The sequence below is a fragment of the Pseudophryne corroboree genome, chromosome 6 (assembly GCF_028390025.1).
Source record: "Pseudophryne corroboree isolate aPseCor3 chromosome 6, aPseCor3.hap2, whole genome shotgun sequence".
Lineage (NCBI taxonomy): Eukaryota > Metazoa > Chordata > Amphibia > Anura > Myobatrachidae > Pseudophryne > Pseudophryne corroboree.
Window position 1 is genome coordinate 261,695,433 of NC_086449.1, and position 19,038 is coordinate 261,714,470.

A 19,038-nucleotide genomic window follows, 5' to 3' on the forward strand; every position below is an offset into this window, starting at 1 on the left:
AGAAACCTATGGAGGATGCAGCTGCCAGCGGGAATGGAGGGATCGCACCAGGCATCAGAGATATTTTCTGCAGTTCCTCCTACATACATTTAGGGGGTACTTAATATTTGCGGCTAACCTTCAAAAAGAGGTATTTTCAGGGAAATAGCCGCAAATATTGTTTTATAAATGGGCCCCTAGGTGTCAATAGAGTCAATATAAGGGTATTACCATTAAGAAGAATCTCGAAAAACAATGAAATGTGTTTCATATGATAAAAAGGTACAATATGTAAACAAAAAAATAGGAGAAGCAATTATCAAGTCAACCTACAGAGTAAAAACCATACAGTGGACTCAAACATATAATATTTGATCAAATATCAATTGAAAGTGATAAGATAAATGGTTGGCACTTTTTGTAGCAATGGGCTACACCTGTTTTTTGTATCAGTAAGTGCATTCTGTCTGTCAAAATATATAAAAGTTAATTTCGTTGACCGAGGGAGAAAAATCTATTATTCATTTACCCAAATGTACTTTTTCAGCAGTACTGACTATAAGTAGGGAAGGGGGTAGGATATATTTAACATTAGAGCTGAATAACCATACATCAAAATGGCCAAACAACTATGGTATAGTGTTCAGGTGTATCCGAGTCTAGAAAGTACGTCTAATAAAAACCAGTCTGTTGTTTCAAAACTATTGAATTTTTGGACAAGACCACATTACGCCTTCTGTGTGCTACATTTTGGGCAATGACCCTCTCCCCCAGCAGCCACTGGGAAACCAACGTTCTTTGGACGGACTTCAAATGAATATGCTGTTATCTAACAGATTAAACAATTTTATAGTGTAGGAAAAAAATGGAGAAATCACCCAGGTCAGGTAGATATCTGTTCCAAGCCAACCCTAATTGATCATAGTTAAGAGAAGGAACAAAGCACAGTGCAGCAGCAATGGAAATAGGGCGTCCCAGGAGGTGGGGTTTTCTGTTCACATAGCTGTTGAAAAGACAGTAAAGAACCTCCATTGTTAAAAATATCAGTGATATTCGTAAGCCCTTTAGTTTAATATACAAAGAGCCAGGCAGTGGTAGAACTCGAATGGTGGGCCCAGGTGCAAAAATATAATTTGGGCCACCATCCTCCACCTAAATCCAAGATCACAATATGCCACACGGCATATCGATAACAGGGATTGGCAGATGGTGACAGCATAAGGCAGAGGGTGAAAACAAAAGGCAAGAGGAGACAGAGGCTAACAGCGGAAGGCAAGGGGAGACCGGTGGTGACAGAATGCAGGGGAAAGCAGTGGGTGTCGGGTACAAGCAAAGTGTCCTGTATGGTGTGGCGAACAAGGGATATGTATCTTGGTGGGAGCAAGAACACAGTAGCTTCTGCTCTGTTTGCGACAGGGGCACCCACCCCTTGTGCTTTCCTCAGTTTGGCACTCGGTCAGGCAGACTCTAATAACAGTGCCAGAAATAATGTACAGCTGTCTGTTAATAAGAGGCAGTAAGTGGCTGTGATTATCAGTGCTGATAGGTGGCAGGATTCCTCTATCAGTCCGGCACACACAAGGTCAGCCCTGCCTCCCTAAGGTAAAGGACAGGTCCCTCAGGCAGTTGGGCCTACCCTGTTCTCTACACTGGGCCATTCATCTGACACTGCTCAAAATGGTATGCGTGGGCAGGGGATAACTCATTGCTGGTCTGGGCAGTAATGCTCTCCTTAGTCCTCAGGGGCCCTGGTGCAATGCACCTGCTGCCTGCACCAATGGTAGTTTCTCCTCTGGAGCCAAGTGTAATGGAGGGAGAAGTAGAGGTTACCCCAAACAGGGCAGTAACTATTATATTCATTTTATGTATATTATTTATTCATGTGCAATACATGTGTTAAACTTTAATGAGCTCAATGGAATCACTATTCTAGGTAAGATCAATATTTCTTGGATATAAGTATGCTTAAATTTAATAACATGAATCTCCGATCATTCAACATGTTACATTATATCACACTGTCACCACAGCGACAGATGCTAATGGAATGTTTCACACAGGATTTAGGCAAGGTCATGCTAGCATCGCAACCGTTTCACAAAATGTCAAGTCTTGAACCGCGCTGGTAGCAAATAGAAGGGTGGACACTAACAGAGACAGACATCAAACCCAATGCAGTAAAAGTCTACATTGATGGTAATGTAGTGCTATGCTAATTGCAAATTTCAGAGCAGATCCATGCTCACGTAACCACATTAACTGAAAACACAACAATGAAGGATGAAATATACATCACCCTGAATAATTACAAGTAAAAAATGATATCTACGGATATCAAGTGTGAGTGTCCTGTATACACAGCTCTGTTTCTGCATTTTGCTGCTATAGTCTGCTGATAGATCTGCAGCTCTCTCAGTGATGTCATATTCCATAGCTCAGCCTGTGATGTTCTAATACAGACTCAGAGTTCAAGGTTCCATTTTGTGTTTGCAATCTTGTATGTGACAGGCTGCATGTTGTAACTCTTCCAGTACAGTGAAGGCTTTATCTTTTTGTGTGTTACTATTTTAGTATTAGCTGCTGTCATCTGTACATCGATTATAATTATTTCTGCACAACTGTAACATTTTTAGTCTGCACTGCTGAAAATGGTTCTCAGTGTAAAATTGTTTTTTAAGGCCTCTGGAAATCTCACAGTTGTGACATGAGTGGATAACTGGGTTTAGCCATCTGAATAGCTGCACAAGTACCACATGTGCTGAGGTAACATACAATAGCTTCCCCGGAGAGGTGGTCATTTCAGCAGGCATATCATAACAACAAGGACATGGCAAGGATTTCTTTATTAACCATACTATACAGAAAATATTTAATCATTGACATTAGTGCCCATACCAGCCAAAGCTTACAATCTATATTTACTTACAGTACCACATGAACAAACAAGAGGGTTAGAAGTCATTTCACTTACAAGCATATGTTTGTAGTGTGGGTGGAAACTGGAGCATTAGACCAACACAAACATCCAAACTCCGTACAGATAGTGTCCAGGTCAGAAACAAACCAATGACCTCAGTGCTGTGAGGAAGCAATGCAAACCACTGTGCTACTTCAGCATATGATTCCAGGAATAAAATACTTAATGCTACATCTTATACAAAGATATATCACTGTTTCTAATGCAGTAGTAGATGGCAATTATAGAAATGTATACTTACCACAATTTCTTTCAAGTCTTTGTCTTGCAGGGACTGCAAAGGATCGATAAAGTTCTGCTTCACATTAATATCAAGAGAGTCCTTCACCTCCGCCATTTGCTTCATGCTTTCTCCAACGTCCAGCAAAGCACTACCTAGTGTAAGGTGAGAGCTTACTGAAAACTGCTTACAGTAGATTGCTGATAATGGGACATACAGTACAAGCATATGACTGCTAGATAAACATAATACTGTTTTTTTGTACAAATAAATCTTGCAACATAAATAAGTCAAACTCCCTTTTGCCACAGAATAATTATTTAAAAGTCAAATATTACTTCTATTATTGGCAATCGAAACAAATTAACGAAATGTGGGCCTAATTCGAAGTTGATCGCAAAACAACATTTTCCTCTGATGGGCAAAACCATGTGCACTGCAGGTGGGGCAGATATTACATGTGCAGAGAGTTATATTTGGGGCGGGGTGTATTCAAACTGAAATCTAAATTGCAGTGTAAAAATAAAGCAGCCAGTATTTACCCTGCACAGAAACAATATAACCCACCCAAATCTAACTCTCTCTGCACATGTTATACAGTATCTTCCCCACCCGCAGTGCACATGGTTTTGCCCATTAGAGGAAAATGTTTTGTAATCAACCATCAATTAGGCCCTATGTGCAATATTTGGGGGAGATTCAAATGTTTGAAAAGTCAGTTGGGTGTCTGTTTTTCCTGTCTATTAGATAGGAAAAAAACAGACACCCAACTGAATTTTCAAACATTTGAATCTCCCAGTTTATCTTCTAATCCACATTTCAGTCATATCACTCTACTAGTAATGACCTGAGATTTGCATACACTGTAACGGTTACCATTCTGAGAATGGATGATATAATACCATGTGATCTTTTTCTAACACTGTCCTGTTTCTCCAGTTCCATGTATTGTTCCCATTGGACTTCATGTGTGTATACTCTGCTGTGACGTGTGGTACAGTGATACCCTGGTATTAAGCTGTTTGTTTCGTGCATTTTCAATATAAAGTTCTTACTATTTTATGACATATGCCTGTTTTTCACTTAAAACTAATGTATACAAAGTTTGGGCTGGACATACATACTACTGTACAAATTGAGCAAGATTTTATTCTAGATCATACTTGCCTACTCTCCCAGAATGGCCGGGAGGCTCCCAAAAATCAGGTGGCCCTCCCAGCTCCCCGGACATATGGGCAAGTCTCCTGACTTCAGCTGTATCCCGGACCCGGTCTGGGCGGGCGCTGACACAGTTCACACTGAATGGCATCATCATAGCCACACACCCTGCTGTATAATGCCAGTAATCTCAGCACTGTATAGCGCAAGGGGGCGTGGCTACGATGGACTGAACGCACCCATCATTCTCCCGTACCGCCTCCTTTGTATTGCCACGCCTGTACCCCACCCCCTGTGATGCGTCACAATCTGGATAAGTGTGCAGATGCGTATTTCATTATTTCTGAAATGATTTCACATTTATCTTCCTGTTTCTGGAACTAGTTGTAAGAATGAAAAGAAAAAAAAAATAAGAATTTACTTACCGATAATTCTATTTCTCATAGTCCGTAGTGGATGCTGGGGACTCCGTAAGGACCATGGGGAATAGCGGCTCCGCAGGAGACTGGGCACATCTAAAGAAAGCTTTAGGACTATCTGGTGTGCACTGGCTCCTCCCCCTATGACCCTCCTCCAAGCCTCAGTTAGGATACTGTGCCCGGACGAGCGTACACAATAAGGAAGGATTTTGAATCCCGGGTAAGACTCATACCAGCCACACCAATCACACCGTATAACCTGTGATCTGAACCCAGTTAACAGCATGATAACAGAGGAGCCTCTGAAAGATGGCTCACAACAATAATAACCCGATTTTTGTAACAATAACTATGTACAAGTATTGCAGACAATCCGCACTTGGGATGGGCGCCCAGCATCCACTACGGACTATGAGAAATAGAATTATCGGTAAGTAAATTCTTATTTTCTCTAACGTCCTAAGTGGATGCTGGGGACTCCGTAAGGACCATGGGGATTATACCAAAGCTCCCAAACGGGCGGGAGAGTGCGGATGACTCTGCAGCACCAAATGAGAGAACTCCAAGTCCTCCTCAGCCAGGATATCAATTTTGTAGAATTTTACAAACGTATTTGCTCCTGACCAAGTAGCTGCTTGGCAAAGTTGTAAAGCCGAGACCCCTCGGGCAGCCGCCCAAGATGAGCCCACCTTCCTTGTGGAGTGGGCATTTACAGATTTTTGGCTGTGGCAGGCCTGCCACAGAATGTGCAAGCTGAATTGTACTACAAATCCAACGAGCAATAGTCTGCTTAGAAGCAGGAGCACCCAGCTTGTTGGGTGCATACAGGATAAACAGCGAGTCAGATTTCCTGACTCCAGCCGTCCTGGAAACATATATTTTCAGGGCCCTGACAACGTCTAGCAACTTGGAGGCCTCCAAGTCCCTAGTAGCCGCAGGCACCACAAATAGGTTGGTTCAGGTGAAACGCTGAAACCACCCTGGGGAGAAACTGAGGACGAGTCCTCAATTCCGCCCTGTCCGAATGGAAAATCAGATAAGGGCTTTTTCAGGATAAAGCCGCCAATTCTGACACGCGCCTGGCCCAGGCCAGGGCCAACAGCATGACCACTTTTCATGTGAGATATTTTAACTCCACAGATTTAAATGGTTCAAACCAATGTGACTTTTGGAACCCAAAACTACATTGAGATCCCAAAGTGCCACTGGAGGCACAAAAGGAGGCTGTATATGCAGTACCCCTTTTACAAACGTCTGAACTTCAGGGACTGAAGCTAGTTCTTTTTGGAAGAAAATTGACAGGGCCGAAATTTGAACCTTAATGGACCCCAATTTCAGGCCCATAGACACTCCTGTTTGCAGGAAATGTAGGAATCGACCCAGTTGAATTTCCTCCGTCGGGCCTTACTGGCCTCGCACCACGCAACATATTTTCACCAATTACGGTGATAATGTTTTTGCGGTTACATCCTTCCTGGCTTTGATCAGGATAGGGATGACTTCATCCGGAATGCCTTTTTTCCTTCAGGATCCGGCGTTCAACCGCCATGCCGTCAAACGCAGCCGCGGTAAGTCTTGGAACAGACAGGGTCCTTGCTGGAGCAGGTCCCTTCTTAGAGGTAGAGGCCACGGATCCTCCGTGAGCATCTCTTGAAGTTCCGGTTACCAAGTCCTTCTTGGCCAATCCGGAACCACGAATATAGTGCTTACTCCTCTCCATCTTATCAATCTCAGTACCTTGGGTATGAGAGGCAGAGGAGGGAACACATACCCTGACTGGTACACCCACGGTGTTACCAGAGCGTCTACAGCTTATTGCCTGAGGGTCCCTGGACCTGGCGCAATACCTGTCGAGTTTTTAATCATGTGGAAGACTTCTGGGTGAAGTCCCCACTCTCCCGGGTGGAGGTCGTGCTGAGGAAGTCTGCTTCCCAGTTGTCCACTCCCGGAATGAATACTGCTGACAGTGCTATCACATGATTTTCCGCCCAGCGAAGAATCCTTGCAGCTTCTGCCATTGCCCTCCTGCTTCTTGTGCCACCCTGTCTGTTTACGTGGGTGACTGCCGTGATGTTGTCCGACTGGATCAACACCGGCTGACCTTGAAGCAGAGGTCTTGCTAAGCTTAGAGCATTGTAAATGTCCCTTAGCTTCAGGATATTTATGTGAAGTGATGTCTCCAGGCTTGACCATAAGCCCTGGATATTCCTTCCCTGTGTGACTGCTCCCCAGCCTCGCAGGCTGGCATTCGTGGTCACCAGGACCCAGTCCTGAATGCCGAATCTGCGGCCCTCTAGAAGATGAGCACTCTGCAACCACCACAGGAGGGACACCCTTGTCCTTGGTGACAGGGTTATCCGCTGATGCATCTAAAGATGCGACCCGGACCATTTGTCTAGCAGGTCCCACTGGAAAGTTCTTGCGTGGAATCTGCCGAATGGGATTGCTTCGTAGGAAGCCACCATTTTACCCAGAACCCTTGTGCATTGATGCACTGAGACTTGGCTCGGTTTTAGGAGGTTCCTGACTAGCTCGGATAACTCCCTGGCTTTCTCCTCCGGGAGAAACACCTTTTTCTGGACTGTGTCCAGGATCATCCCTAGGAACAGAAGACACGTCGTCGGAACCAGGTGCGATTTTGGAATATTGAGAATCCAATCGTGCTGCCGCAACACTACCTGAGATAGTGCTACACCGACCTCCAACTGTTCCCTGGATCTTACCCTTATCAGGGAATTGTCCAAGTAAGGGATAACTAAAATTCCCTTCCTTCGAAGGAATATCATCATTTCGGCCATTACCTTGGTAAAGACCCGGGGTGCCGTGGACCATCCATACGGCAGCGTCTGAACTGATAGTGACAGTTCTGTACCATAAACCTGAGGTACCCTTGGTGAGAAGGGTAAATTTTTACATGAAGGTAAGCATCCTTGATGTCCCGAGACATCATATAGTCCCCTTCTTCCAGGTTCGCAATCACTGCTCTGAGTGACTCAATCTTGAATTTGAACCTCTGTATGTAAGTGTTCAAAGATTTTAGATTTAGAATCGGTCTCACCGAGCCGTCCGGCTTCGGTACCACAACAGTGTGGAATAATACCCCGTTCCCTGTTGCAGGAGGGGTATCTTGATTATCACCTGCTGGGAATACAGCTTGTGAATGGCTTCCAAAACTGTCTCCCTGTCAGAAGGAGACATCGGTAAAGCCGACTTTAGGAAACGGCGAGGGGGAGACGTCTCGAATTCTAATTTGTACCCCTGAGATATCACCTGAAGGATCCAGGGGTCTACTTGCGAGTGAGCCCACTGCGCGCTGAAATTCATTGAGATGGGTCCCCCACCGTGCCTGATTCTGCTTGTAAAGCCCCAGCGTATACTGAGGGCTTGGCAGAGGCGGGAGAGGGTTTCTGTTCCTGGGAACTGGCTGATTTCTGCAGCCTTTTTCCTCTCCCTCTGTCACGGGGCAGAAATGAGGAACCTTTTGCCCGCTTGTCCACGAAAAGACTGCGCCTGATAATACGGCGTCTTCTCATGTTGAGAGGCGACCTGGGGTACAAACGTGGAATTCCCAGCTGTTGCCGTGGCCACCAGGTCTGAAAGACCGACCCCAAATAACTCCTCCCCTTAATAAAGCAATACTTCCAAATGCCGTTTGGAATACGCATCACCTGACCACTGACGTGTCCATAACCCTCTACTGGTAGAAATGGACAACGCACTTAGACTTGATGCCAGTCGGCAAATATTCCGCTGTGCATCACGCATATATAGAAATGCATCTTTTAAATGCTCTATAGGCAAAAATATACTGTCCCTATCTAGGATATCAATATTTTCAGTCAGGGAATCCGACCACGCCAACCCAGCACTGCACATCCAGGCTGAGGCGATTGCTGTTCGCAGTATAACACCAGTATGTGTGTAAATACCTTTTAGGATACCCTCCTGCTTTCTATCAGCAGGATCCTTAAGGGCGGCCATCTCAGGCGAAGGTAGAGCCCTTACAAGCGTGTGAGCGCTTTATCCACCCTAGGGGGTGTTTCCCAACGCACCCTAACCTCTGGCGGGAAAGGATATAATGCCAATAACATTTTAGAAATTATCAGTTGTTATCGGGGGAAACCCACGCATCATCACACACCTCATTTAATTTCTCAGATTCAGGAAAACTACAGGTAGTTTTTCCTCACCGAACATAATACCCCATTTTGGTGGTACTTGTATTATCAGAAATGTGTAAAACATTTTTCATTGCCTCAATCATGTAACGTGTGGCCCTACTGGAAGTCACATTTGTCTCTTCACCGTCGACACTGGAGTCAGTATCCGTGTCGGCGTCTATATCTGCCATCTGAGGTAACGGGCGCTTTAGAGCCCCTGACGGCCTATGAGACGTCTGGACAGTCACAAGCTGAGTAGCCGGCTGTCTCATGTCAACCACTGTCTTTTATACAGAGCTGACACTGTCACGTAATTCCTTCCAACAGTTCATCCACTCAGGTGTCGACCCCCTAGGGGGTGACATCACTATTACAGGCAATCTGCTCCGTCTCCACATCATTTTTCTCCTCATACATGTCGACACAAAAGTACCGACATACAGCACACACACAGGGAATGCTCTGATAGAGGACAGGACCCCACTAGCCCTTTGGGGAGACAGAGGGAGAGTTTGCCAGCACACACCAGAGCGCTATATATATACAGGGATAACCTTATATAAGTGTTTTTCCCCTTATAGCTGCTGTATAGTTAATACTGCACCTAATTAGTGCCCCCCTCTCTTTTTTAACCCTTTCTGTAGTGTAGTGACTGCAGTGGAGAGCCAGGGAGCTTCCCTCCAACGGAGCTGTGAGGGAAAATGGCGCCAGTGTGCTGAGGAGATAGGCTCCGCCCCCTTATCGGCGGCCTTATCACCCGTTTTTCTATGTATTCTGGCAGGGGTTAAATGCATCCATATAGCCCAGGAGCTATATGTGATGCATTTCTTTTGCCATCCAAGGTGTTTTTATTGCGTCTCAGGGCGCCCCCCCCCCCCCCAGCGCCCTGCACCCTCAGTGACCGAAGTGTGAAGTGTGCTGAGAGCAATGGCGCACAGCTGCAGTGCTGTGCGCTACCTTGTTGAAGACAGGACGTCTTCTGCCGCCGATTTTCCGGACCTCTTCTGCCTTCTGGCTCTGTAAGGGGGCCGGCGGCGCGGCTCTGGGACCCATCCAAGCTGGGCCTGTGATCGTCCCTCTGGAGCTAATGTCCAGTAGCCTAAGAAGCCCAATCCACTCTGCACGCAGGTGAGTTCGCTTCTTCTCCCCTTAGTCCCTCGATGCAGTGAGCCTGTTGCCAGCAGGTCTCACTGAAAATAAAAAACCTAAACTAAAACTTTCACTAAGAAGCTCAGGAGAGCCCCTAGTGTGCACCCTTCTCGTTCGGGCACAGAGATCTAACTGAGGCTTGGAGGAGGGTCATAGGCGGAGGAGCCAGTGCACACCAGATAGTCCTAAAGCTTTCTTTAGATGTGCCCAGTCTCCTGCGGAGCCGCTATTCCCCATGGTCCTTACGGAGTCCCCAGCATCCACTTAGGACGTTAGAGAAAACCTGGTAAAAAAAGTGCCAGTACTGAGATCCACCGCAAAAAAAAAAATCACAGAATGTAATTACAAAGATCTCTGTATCAGTGCTGCTCAGGGGAACTGCCATCTGAAATGTAACAATGGAAGCAGCACTAGTATAGATTTCTAAGAATCTACGTGAAATACTGTAGTCGAGAAAACGTGAGCCCAGACATGTAACTTAAATACATTTAAAAAAAACCATAAATAACATTTAATTAAAATACTGTAGCATAATTTATTAAAGTATATCATCATTAAAACAACACACATCAGTATCAAGACCTAATGGGGGAGATGTATAAAACCTTGAAAAGAGAAAGTACCAACCAATCAGCTTCTAATTGCTATTTTTCAAACACAGCAAGTAAAATGACAGAAGCTGATTGGTTGGTACTTTATCTCTCTCCACTTTTTTCGCTTCCCAAGGTTTGATACATCTCCGCCAATGTATCTACATTCAGAGTTACAAAAATCAGTGGTAAATCACTGGTAAATGTACGTACGTATATTGGGGCTAATTCGGGTTGGATCGCAAATCGCGATCCAACCGGAATTATTGGCATGCGTAGCACCCGTCCTGCACATGCACCTGCACTTTCTGCAGGAGGCTGCAGAAAATACAATTGATAGGCAGTGGTGGTCATAGGGCGGCGGGGCAGCAACGCTCCGTTTCCAGGCCGGCCAAATGGGGGGAGGTGCAGCGTGAAAGGGGGCGTGCCGCGATCAGGAACATGGCGACGGGCCTCCTGCGGCGGCAGGAGGCATCCTCTATTTCTGCTAACAAGCAGCAATTGCCGATAGTGCAGAGCCTCAGTGATTTTCATTTATACAATGTGGTCACATATCACATGCACCCCATATCTAGTAGTGGCAAGTGCAGTGGATCATTGCCTTTTGTTTATTTGATTAATTAACCTTTTTGTGGTCACATCTTCTTATGCATCCCAGTGTTAACTCATTTAATCTAACCTGCCAGGTGATTTCCTAAGTGATTTATAGCTGACCAGCCTATCAAAATGGTGGAACAACATAACAGTAATGTCAGCGCCGGCGGCTGTACGCGCCTGAATGGAGTAACACTAGAATTGCTCCATCAGGCACCATCTAGTGGCTGCTGGCGAGCAAAACACTTGAGTTCCTCCATAGAGGTGAGGAGCAGCGTTAGTCTTTTATTAGATAGGATACGCTTTGTGACTGTCTCACTTTTAAAAGCCAGCGTGCAGGTCAGCTTTAGACTAGTAAGCATATGTTATGTTTAATTCTAATGTTCTAGCAATTGCTAATTAAGGTAAATATCCAAATGAAAAAGGAACGTTATACGAGATGTATAAAGGCTTCATTATCTCTGAAAGACGAGTAGCAAGCTTAGATGGATTGGAGATCAGTCAACATACATCATATTCAAACACTTCTGTTAGTCAGTATCTACTTAACCATAACTTAGGTGTGTCAAATATAAAATCTGCTGTAGAAATTGCAATCCAGTAAATAGGCTAACGCGTTTCTACACAAAGCTCTGATTTTATCAGAGGCTTAATGCTGGAATGTAAGGAAGGGGGTATTTAAATCCATTCTCACAATAAGGTTAGATCTTTAATTAATTAGCAGGATGTATGTTTCTCAAACACATCATTAATTGAATAACAATCCGAACCAAAAAGTTATTCACAAATTTAGCAATAGAAAAGTGTATAAAGGGAACATAACACCCCCCCCCCCCCCCACACACACACACACACACACACACACAATTTAGAGAGCTCTTCCCATGAAGAGGTTGTTATATATTTTTACACTCATGAAGATAGATTTAGTCTATAATAGCAATAATCACTAATTAATGGCCATTTAAGTCATTGGCTTCACCTGCAGCCTTTAACCACCAACACTCACTCATTCTTTACCATTATGTTGCTATGACAGAATGTCAATATAAAGTATTAGATAGATTTATTGTCACACAACAGACATTCTCATGCTCATTCTAATAATGAAGGGCCAATACAAATCCACTCACCAAACTCTGACTCTTCTCCCAATTCTCTCCCATATCGCAGCATACAGTCCCCAAGTAATCCTTCCGTCTGGGGGTAACCTGTAGTTTTCACTTGTCCTCTGATTTTTGACATTGTGTTCAACATTCCTAGTCTGGCTCGATATGCTGAAAATAAAAATGATGTAAATGAATAATGTAATTTCTATATTGCTATGCACACAGGTCCATATGTGGATAGAGTTAACAGAGTTCCAGTCCTAGAATAGACGCATGCTAATAATACTCTTGATGGGTGGGGTGGAGTGGTGAGAAGCAATGCTGCAATAGAGTTATTTGGTATGATGGCACAGGTAGTTCAGACAAGACTTGATCAATCAGTCTGATACAGCTTTGCATAAGTCATACATTACTGTACCTAGGGAATTACAACACTGTTATCACTACCCACTATCTGATAGGAACTCCTGCATATCACTGAGACATGCATGAGTTCTCGGGTGGCCAATGATTGTGGTTCAATAACACAGCCCAGAACAGTAAGAAGGGCCACCACAAGGCTGAGGCAGAGGAGGATAGAGGCAACTCCACATGCAGGTTAGTAAATTGAACATGCAGTGATAAGTTACTTAGGGTGTGCCTCCCTCCTCTATACCAGCTCTGCCAGGTATTTCCTACTGGTTATTGGGATGGTCATTGACCTTGATGGCACAGAACCCCACAATGTTTTTTTCTTCACTTTCACTGGCTCAGGGGCAAGAAGCCTGGCTCTGCCTCCACCCCGCCCCATTGCCACCCACCAAATCCCATAATCACCTGTGTGGCCTGCTGTCTGGTGAGTAATAGAGCAGGGATGACCATCGGTGGGCAAAACGGTTCATGATTCCCAGTCGATAGTTTCATCCATTGATAGTGACCATCAATAGTTAATCCACAGATATCTATGACTACTGGCTGGCAGAGGATTGTGGACAGCTGAGGAGTGGTAGCACTGCCCACTATACTATTCAGCACACTGGGCACATTGCCATCTTGCAGCATTCCCCAGAAAATATATTTTTTTCTCATACATGAATAAAACCACAATCTGATAACAAGTCCACTACAATTATTACTCTCTGAGATGTAACTGATGGAACATGGTATTGGCAGATGCCTGCTAATACAGCCTGCCCTGTGCCTTTCTCACCCGCAGGCCGCCATGTCCAGCAGGTGGATAAAGGTGCACTTATCGAAAGCATGCGTACAGCTTCCATTCAGTGAGGGGAAGGCTTGTGAGCAATCCAGCATGTCCGTAAGTGCTAGGCACGCACCCAAGAGTGATGACTGTGCGGCCACGCCCCTCCCCGGCCAACAACACCCCCTTTTTGGCGTGTGTTTATGTAACCAACATGAGTTGTAAGATGGCGGGCTGGCGGAAACATAGTTAAACATTATAGGTGTGTTGTGTAATAGATTTCTGCAACTGAAGGGCACATCCGCTGCTGAAATTCATCACCAACTTGTCGAGGTGTGCGGTGATACTTCATGTCACGGAAACAGGTTTAGGTTTGGGGCACTGCCTGTGGTGGACATGTTTGGCAGGCTGTATCGCTGCTCATCTTCAACGTCTATCAAAGGCAGTGTAGCAAACCCAAACCTGTTTCCATGACATATCACCATACATAAGCTAGCGATGAATTTTAGCTGCTGATGTGCCCTTTAGACGCATGAGGTGGTTTTGTCAATACCTGTGTGAAACATGCAGGAGGTACTCTGTGCCACCCCTGGGGGCTCTCTCTTCCCTAGGCTGCATGCCTTTGGGGCAAGGTCTGCACAATCAATTTCTCTCGTCCCCTCTCACTGATCTGGATGGGTTTGTTAGTAGTTCTACTCCTCTTGATGCCATTGCAGTGCCGGTTCAAAAGAACTGGCACTGCAGGACAAGAGTGCCATTCTTCCGGTGATTTTGGTAATGCCCACACACAGATCTTCGGAAACAAGGCACCCACGTCATGTTGCCAGTGATAAAGTATATGGGTTTCTTATGGAGAGGTAGGTGTCCAGATGGGTGCACACATTATGGCAGTAGTAGAAGCAAGGTGCATATAGCAGGACAATTACTCTCATTTGAGGATAAACCAAATCAGATGGAATGGCAGAAAGCAGGTAAGTAGTTTTGAGTATTATAGTATAACTTAATGAACTACATAAAAAAGGATGTTTCAGTTTTGTATGGAACGGTCCCTTTAAAATGTAGCATCCATACGGTTTTGAAAAATCTGTTATTATTTTAATTGCAGATGTGCACAGTTTTCAACAAGAATTAACATTTATTGATTCAATAAAACAAAGCATTGAATATGTTACAGTATAAGCCTCTTTATTGTGCAGTTGGTATCTATGTGTCTCCTTCCTTTCCTGCTGGCTTGTCCAGCTGAATGTCAGGGGCTGTACCTATTAAAGAGAAGACTGAGGCAAGTTGGACAGGAATTCTAGTAGTGGAAAAACTATCCCCTGTACTTACTGATACAAATGAAGAGGTAACGTCTAGTAGTTAGTTCATTTGTGTTTAATTGCATTATTTCCTGTAGCTTCTCTCTGCAGGGAAATCATACAGTGGGACATTTTAACCCAAGTATTACCTGGATTTGGCTGCAAATATTCTGTGGTTTTGGAAAGCAGCTCAGCAACCACCTTATTGGTGATGTCAATTTTCTAAAATAGAAATTCAATGTTAATTTATATTAATTATTCCCCAGTAACATTTGTATAATACATCCAAGTATGCCACAGACAGATATGTTTTAGAATAAATGCAGATTTTATTGCATTCATCGACATTTACATCCATCCCATAGAGGTTACAATACACAGATACATACACCACAAAGAACAATTACAGGTAATAACATGCTGGATGTAAGCAATCCTCTATATTATTAGGAGCCACACAGATACTTTTAGGAACAACTGGAGAAGTTTTTCTGTACAGATCATAGGCAAACGCAGGGGAGTTTCCAGGCCCATCTCTTGGCAAGTGGCTCAATTAATGCCAATAGCAATGGTATATAATGATTACTAGAGCTGCCGCCACATCATGCAGTTTAAGGGACAGAGCAGAGCTGCTGCACATGCCCAGTAGTAGCAGCTTCTTCTACCAAGTTTGCTATGTGTGTGGTTCTAAGTCCTCAATCAGAGCACTGGACCAGAGAGTAGCTACCAGGAAGAAGAGACCGGAGCCTTACCATCAGGTGGTAAGTACTGGTTCTATTATGTTTGCCTATTTATTTATTATAGTATGTTTAACCTTTTCCTGGCCACTTATTTTATTTAAATATGTTTAATACAGCCTATACTACAGACAATCTATAGTGTTAATTATTAATACTGTATTCAATGTTCTGCAGAGTGTGAGATTGTGGACTGCATTTGTAAACCCCCCTCTAGAAATCCTGCATTTGCCACTGCAGATCCATACATCTGTTCAACTGACATGTTAAAAGGAAAGAGTCACAAAGGGGCTGGGTCAAAAAAAATATTTTTATAACTCCACACCACAACACAATGGCATAGTGATTAGCATTACTGCCTCACAGAGCTGAGGTCAATTCCAGACCAATGTATTATCTGTGCAGAGTTTGCATGTTCTCTCCATGTTTGTATGAGTTTCCTCTGAGTACTCTAGTTCCTCCACCAATCCAAAAACATACTGGAAAACTGAGTGGCTTTGAACAAAAAGATGGTATCTATGTGTGTCCATGTGGTAGAGAATGTAGATTGTAAGCTCCACTAGGGCATGGACTGATGTAAATGACTATTTATCGTGCTGCATAGTATGTGTGTGCTGTATAAGTAGAAGTTGTTAAATAAATGTTACATTTTGACTCGTACTGTATATGCTAGGATTCCTTTATTTCATGAGACTAACCAGAATAACAAATCTACAAAAATCAGGACATGCAGGGTAAGTGACTTTCTCCCCTTTTTCTGGCGATGTGAATAAGAATAAATGAAGATTAGTACATTAAGCCATTGACTGGGGGGATAACAAAATGTAGCGCTTCTGATAGAAGATCTTAGCTGATCAGGGAATGGCTTCCCAAATATAGACTAGCTTATTATTAGGGGCTGCAGAAACATACAAATAGCACACAGCAAAAGAGTACATAAGTTACAATACAGAACATTACACAGGAACACACAGCAATGGATAGCAGAACACCCACAAGGTACAGAGCAGGATGGAGCATCTCATAGCTTGAACAGACAATCAGGTGAGTGAGCAGACAGGAATCAAGCAAATCAGCGTGGGTTGGGTCTATGCCCAGGAGCTAAGACTGAGCAAGCAGGACCAGAGACACTGTAGGAGGATAGGGGATTAGGGAGATATGGACACTTGGACCGACTGTAAATGCTCAGAGAGGAGGTGTATGATATAGTTGTCCTGGTGACGTGGATAGTGAGAGGAGGAGGACATGAGAGCAGACAGCTTTAGCTTATAAACTATAAGTGAGATGTGTGTAACAGAGATGGAGACATTGGGTGGAAGTGTAGGTGGGCAGGGGAAGAGAATGAATTAGGAGGGGGACTGTAGGCTTTTATGAAGAGGTGAGTTTTTAGGGCATGTTTGAACCTGTGGAGACTGGTGGGCAGTCAGAGTGGGCATGGCAGTGAGTTATAGAGGTGGGGAGCAGCCAGGGAGAGGTATTGGAGGTGGGAGTAAGAAGATGTAACCAAAGGGGAGGTGACGAAGCAATCCTTGGTATAGGGTGGGAAGGAATGTGGATGTAAATGAGTTTGGAGATGTAGGGAGTGATCAGTGACTGTGGGCTCTATAAATGAGTTTGTACAGAATTCTATAGGGGATAATGAGGCAGTGTAGTGGCTGGCTAAGTTGAGTGGCCAATGCAGGATGACGAGAATGGAAAATAAGAGGAGCAGCAGTGCTAAGTGAAGTGGGTGAAAGGAAGGCCAGAGAGGATAAGGTTGCAATAGTCCAGATGAGAGGGGAGTAGCGAGTGAAGACAAGAGAGCTGCATCCAGGGTGTGATCCTGATGTTACAAAAACTGGAAACAGCATTGTTAGAAAACGGGCAGGATGTGGGGAGTGAAGGTGAGGGAAGCGCAGAGGAGGATACCCAGGCAGCGGATTATGGGACAGAGGAGAGAGTACGGTTTCCAATATATAACGGGGATGGGAGTAGGGGGGTAGAGGACAAGATCAGTTTTAGACATGAAGATGAACAAAGCACTCAGACATCCAAGGAGAGATAGCAGATAGAAAACAGCAGATGCGATAGAGGGGGAAATAGGGGAGGTCTGGAGAGGGAAGAAGAGTTTTCTGGAAGAGAGCAGCATGTAGCTGTAAGTCACAAAGTTGTTTTCCATACTGCAGCCAACAGTAGAAAAGAGATCTCATGCTGTGGTACAAGATATTTAAATGTGTTTCATTAATGGATGTTAAGCACCGTTTGCTGTTTTCATTTTAGTGGATGTTTGCAGAGGCTTATTTAATGTTAACTAACCAGAGCCTTAGAGGAGCCAGAGATTGGGTGTCAGTCACGACTTTCAGTGGGTCACACTGAAGTGGCAAGATGAATCTCTAGACATAAATAACCAATGCAAAAAAAATAAGAATTTACTTACCGATAATTCTATTTCTCATAGTCCGTAGTGGATGCTGGGAACTCCGTAAGGACCATGGGGAATAGCGGCTCCGCAGGAGACTGGGCACAAAAGTAAAAGCTTTAGGACTAGCTGGTGTGCACTGGCTCCTCCCCCTATGACCCTCCTCCAAGCCTCAGTTAGGATACTGTGCCCGGACGAGCGTACATAATAAGGAAGGATCTTGAATCCCGGGTAAGACTCATACCAGCCACACCAATCACACCGTACAACTTGTGATCTGAACCCAGTTAACAGTATGATAAACGTAGGAGCCTCTGAAAAGATGGCTCACAACAATAAACAACCCGATTTTTGTAACAATAACTATATACAAGTATTGCAGACAATCCGCACTTGGGATGGGCGCCCAGCATCCACTACGGACTATGAGAAATAGAATTATCGGTAAGTAAATTCTTATTTTCTCTGACGTCCTAGTGGATGCTGGGAACTCCGTAAGGACCATGGGGATTATACCAAAGCTCCCAAACGGGCGGGAGAGTGCGGATGACTCTGCAGCACCGAATGAGAGAACTCCAGGTCCTCCTCAGCCAGGGTATCGAATTTGTAAAATTTAGCAAACGTGTTTGCCCCTGACCAAGTAGCTGCTCGGCAAAGTTGTAAAGCCGAGACCCCTCGGGCAGCCGCCCAAGATGAGCCCACTTTCCTTGTGGAATGGGCTTTTACAGATTTTGGCTGTGGCAGGCCTGCCACAGAATGTGCAAGCTGAATTGTACTACAAATCCAACGAGCAATCGTCTGCTTAGAAGCAGGAGCACCCAGCTTGTTGGGTGCATACAGGATAAACAGCAAGTCAAATTTTCTGACTCCAGCCGTCCTGGAAACATATATTTTCAGGGCCCTGACTACGTCCAGCAACTTGGAGTCCTCCAAGTCCCTAGTAGCCGCAGGTACCACAATAGGCTGGTTCATGTGAAACGCTGAAACCACCTTAGGGAGAAATTGAGGGCGAGTCCTCAGTTCTGCCCTGTCTGAATGAAAAATTAGGTAAGGGCTTTTATATGATAAAGCCG

General features: G+C 44.5%; 1 protein-coding gene across 4 annotated transcripts in view; it reads right to left on the reverse strand.

Moving 5' to 3' along the window:
* SH3GL3 (SH3 domain containing GRB2 like 3, endophilin A3) overlaps window positions 1-19,038 on the reverse strand; it is a 223,483-nt gene that overhangs the window by 67,794 nt on the left and 136,651 nt on the right. For 3 of the 4 annotated variants that reach the window (XM_063925952.1, XM_063925950.1, XM_063925951.1), the window contains exons 3-5: window positions 14,980-15,052; window positions 12,380-12,523; window positions 3,198-3,331 (exon numbers count right to left, since the gene is read on the reverse strand). In XM_063925952.1, coding sequence (XP_063782022.1) covers window positions 3,198-3,331; window positions 12,380-12,523; window positions 14,980-15,052 — 351 coding nt within the window. The remainder of the gene's footprint in view (window positions 1-3,197; window positions 3,332-12,379; window positions 12,524-14,979; window positions 15,053-19,038) is intronic. The other variant, XM_063925953.1, reaches the window with a different exon arrangement.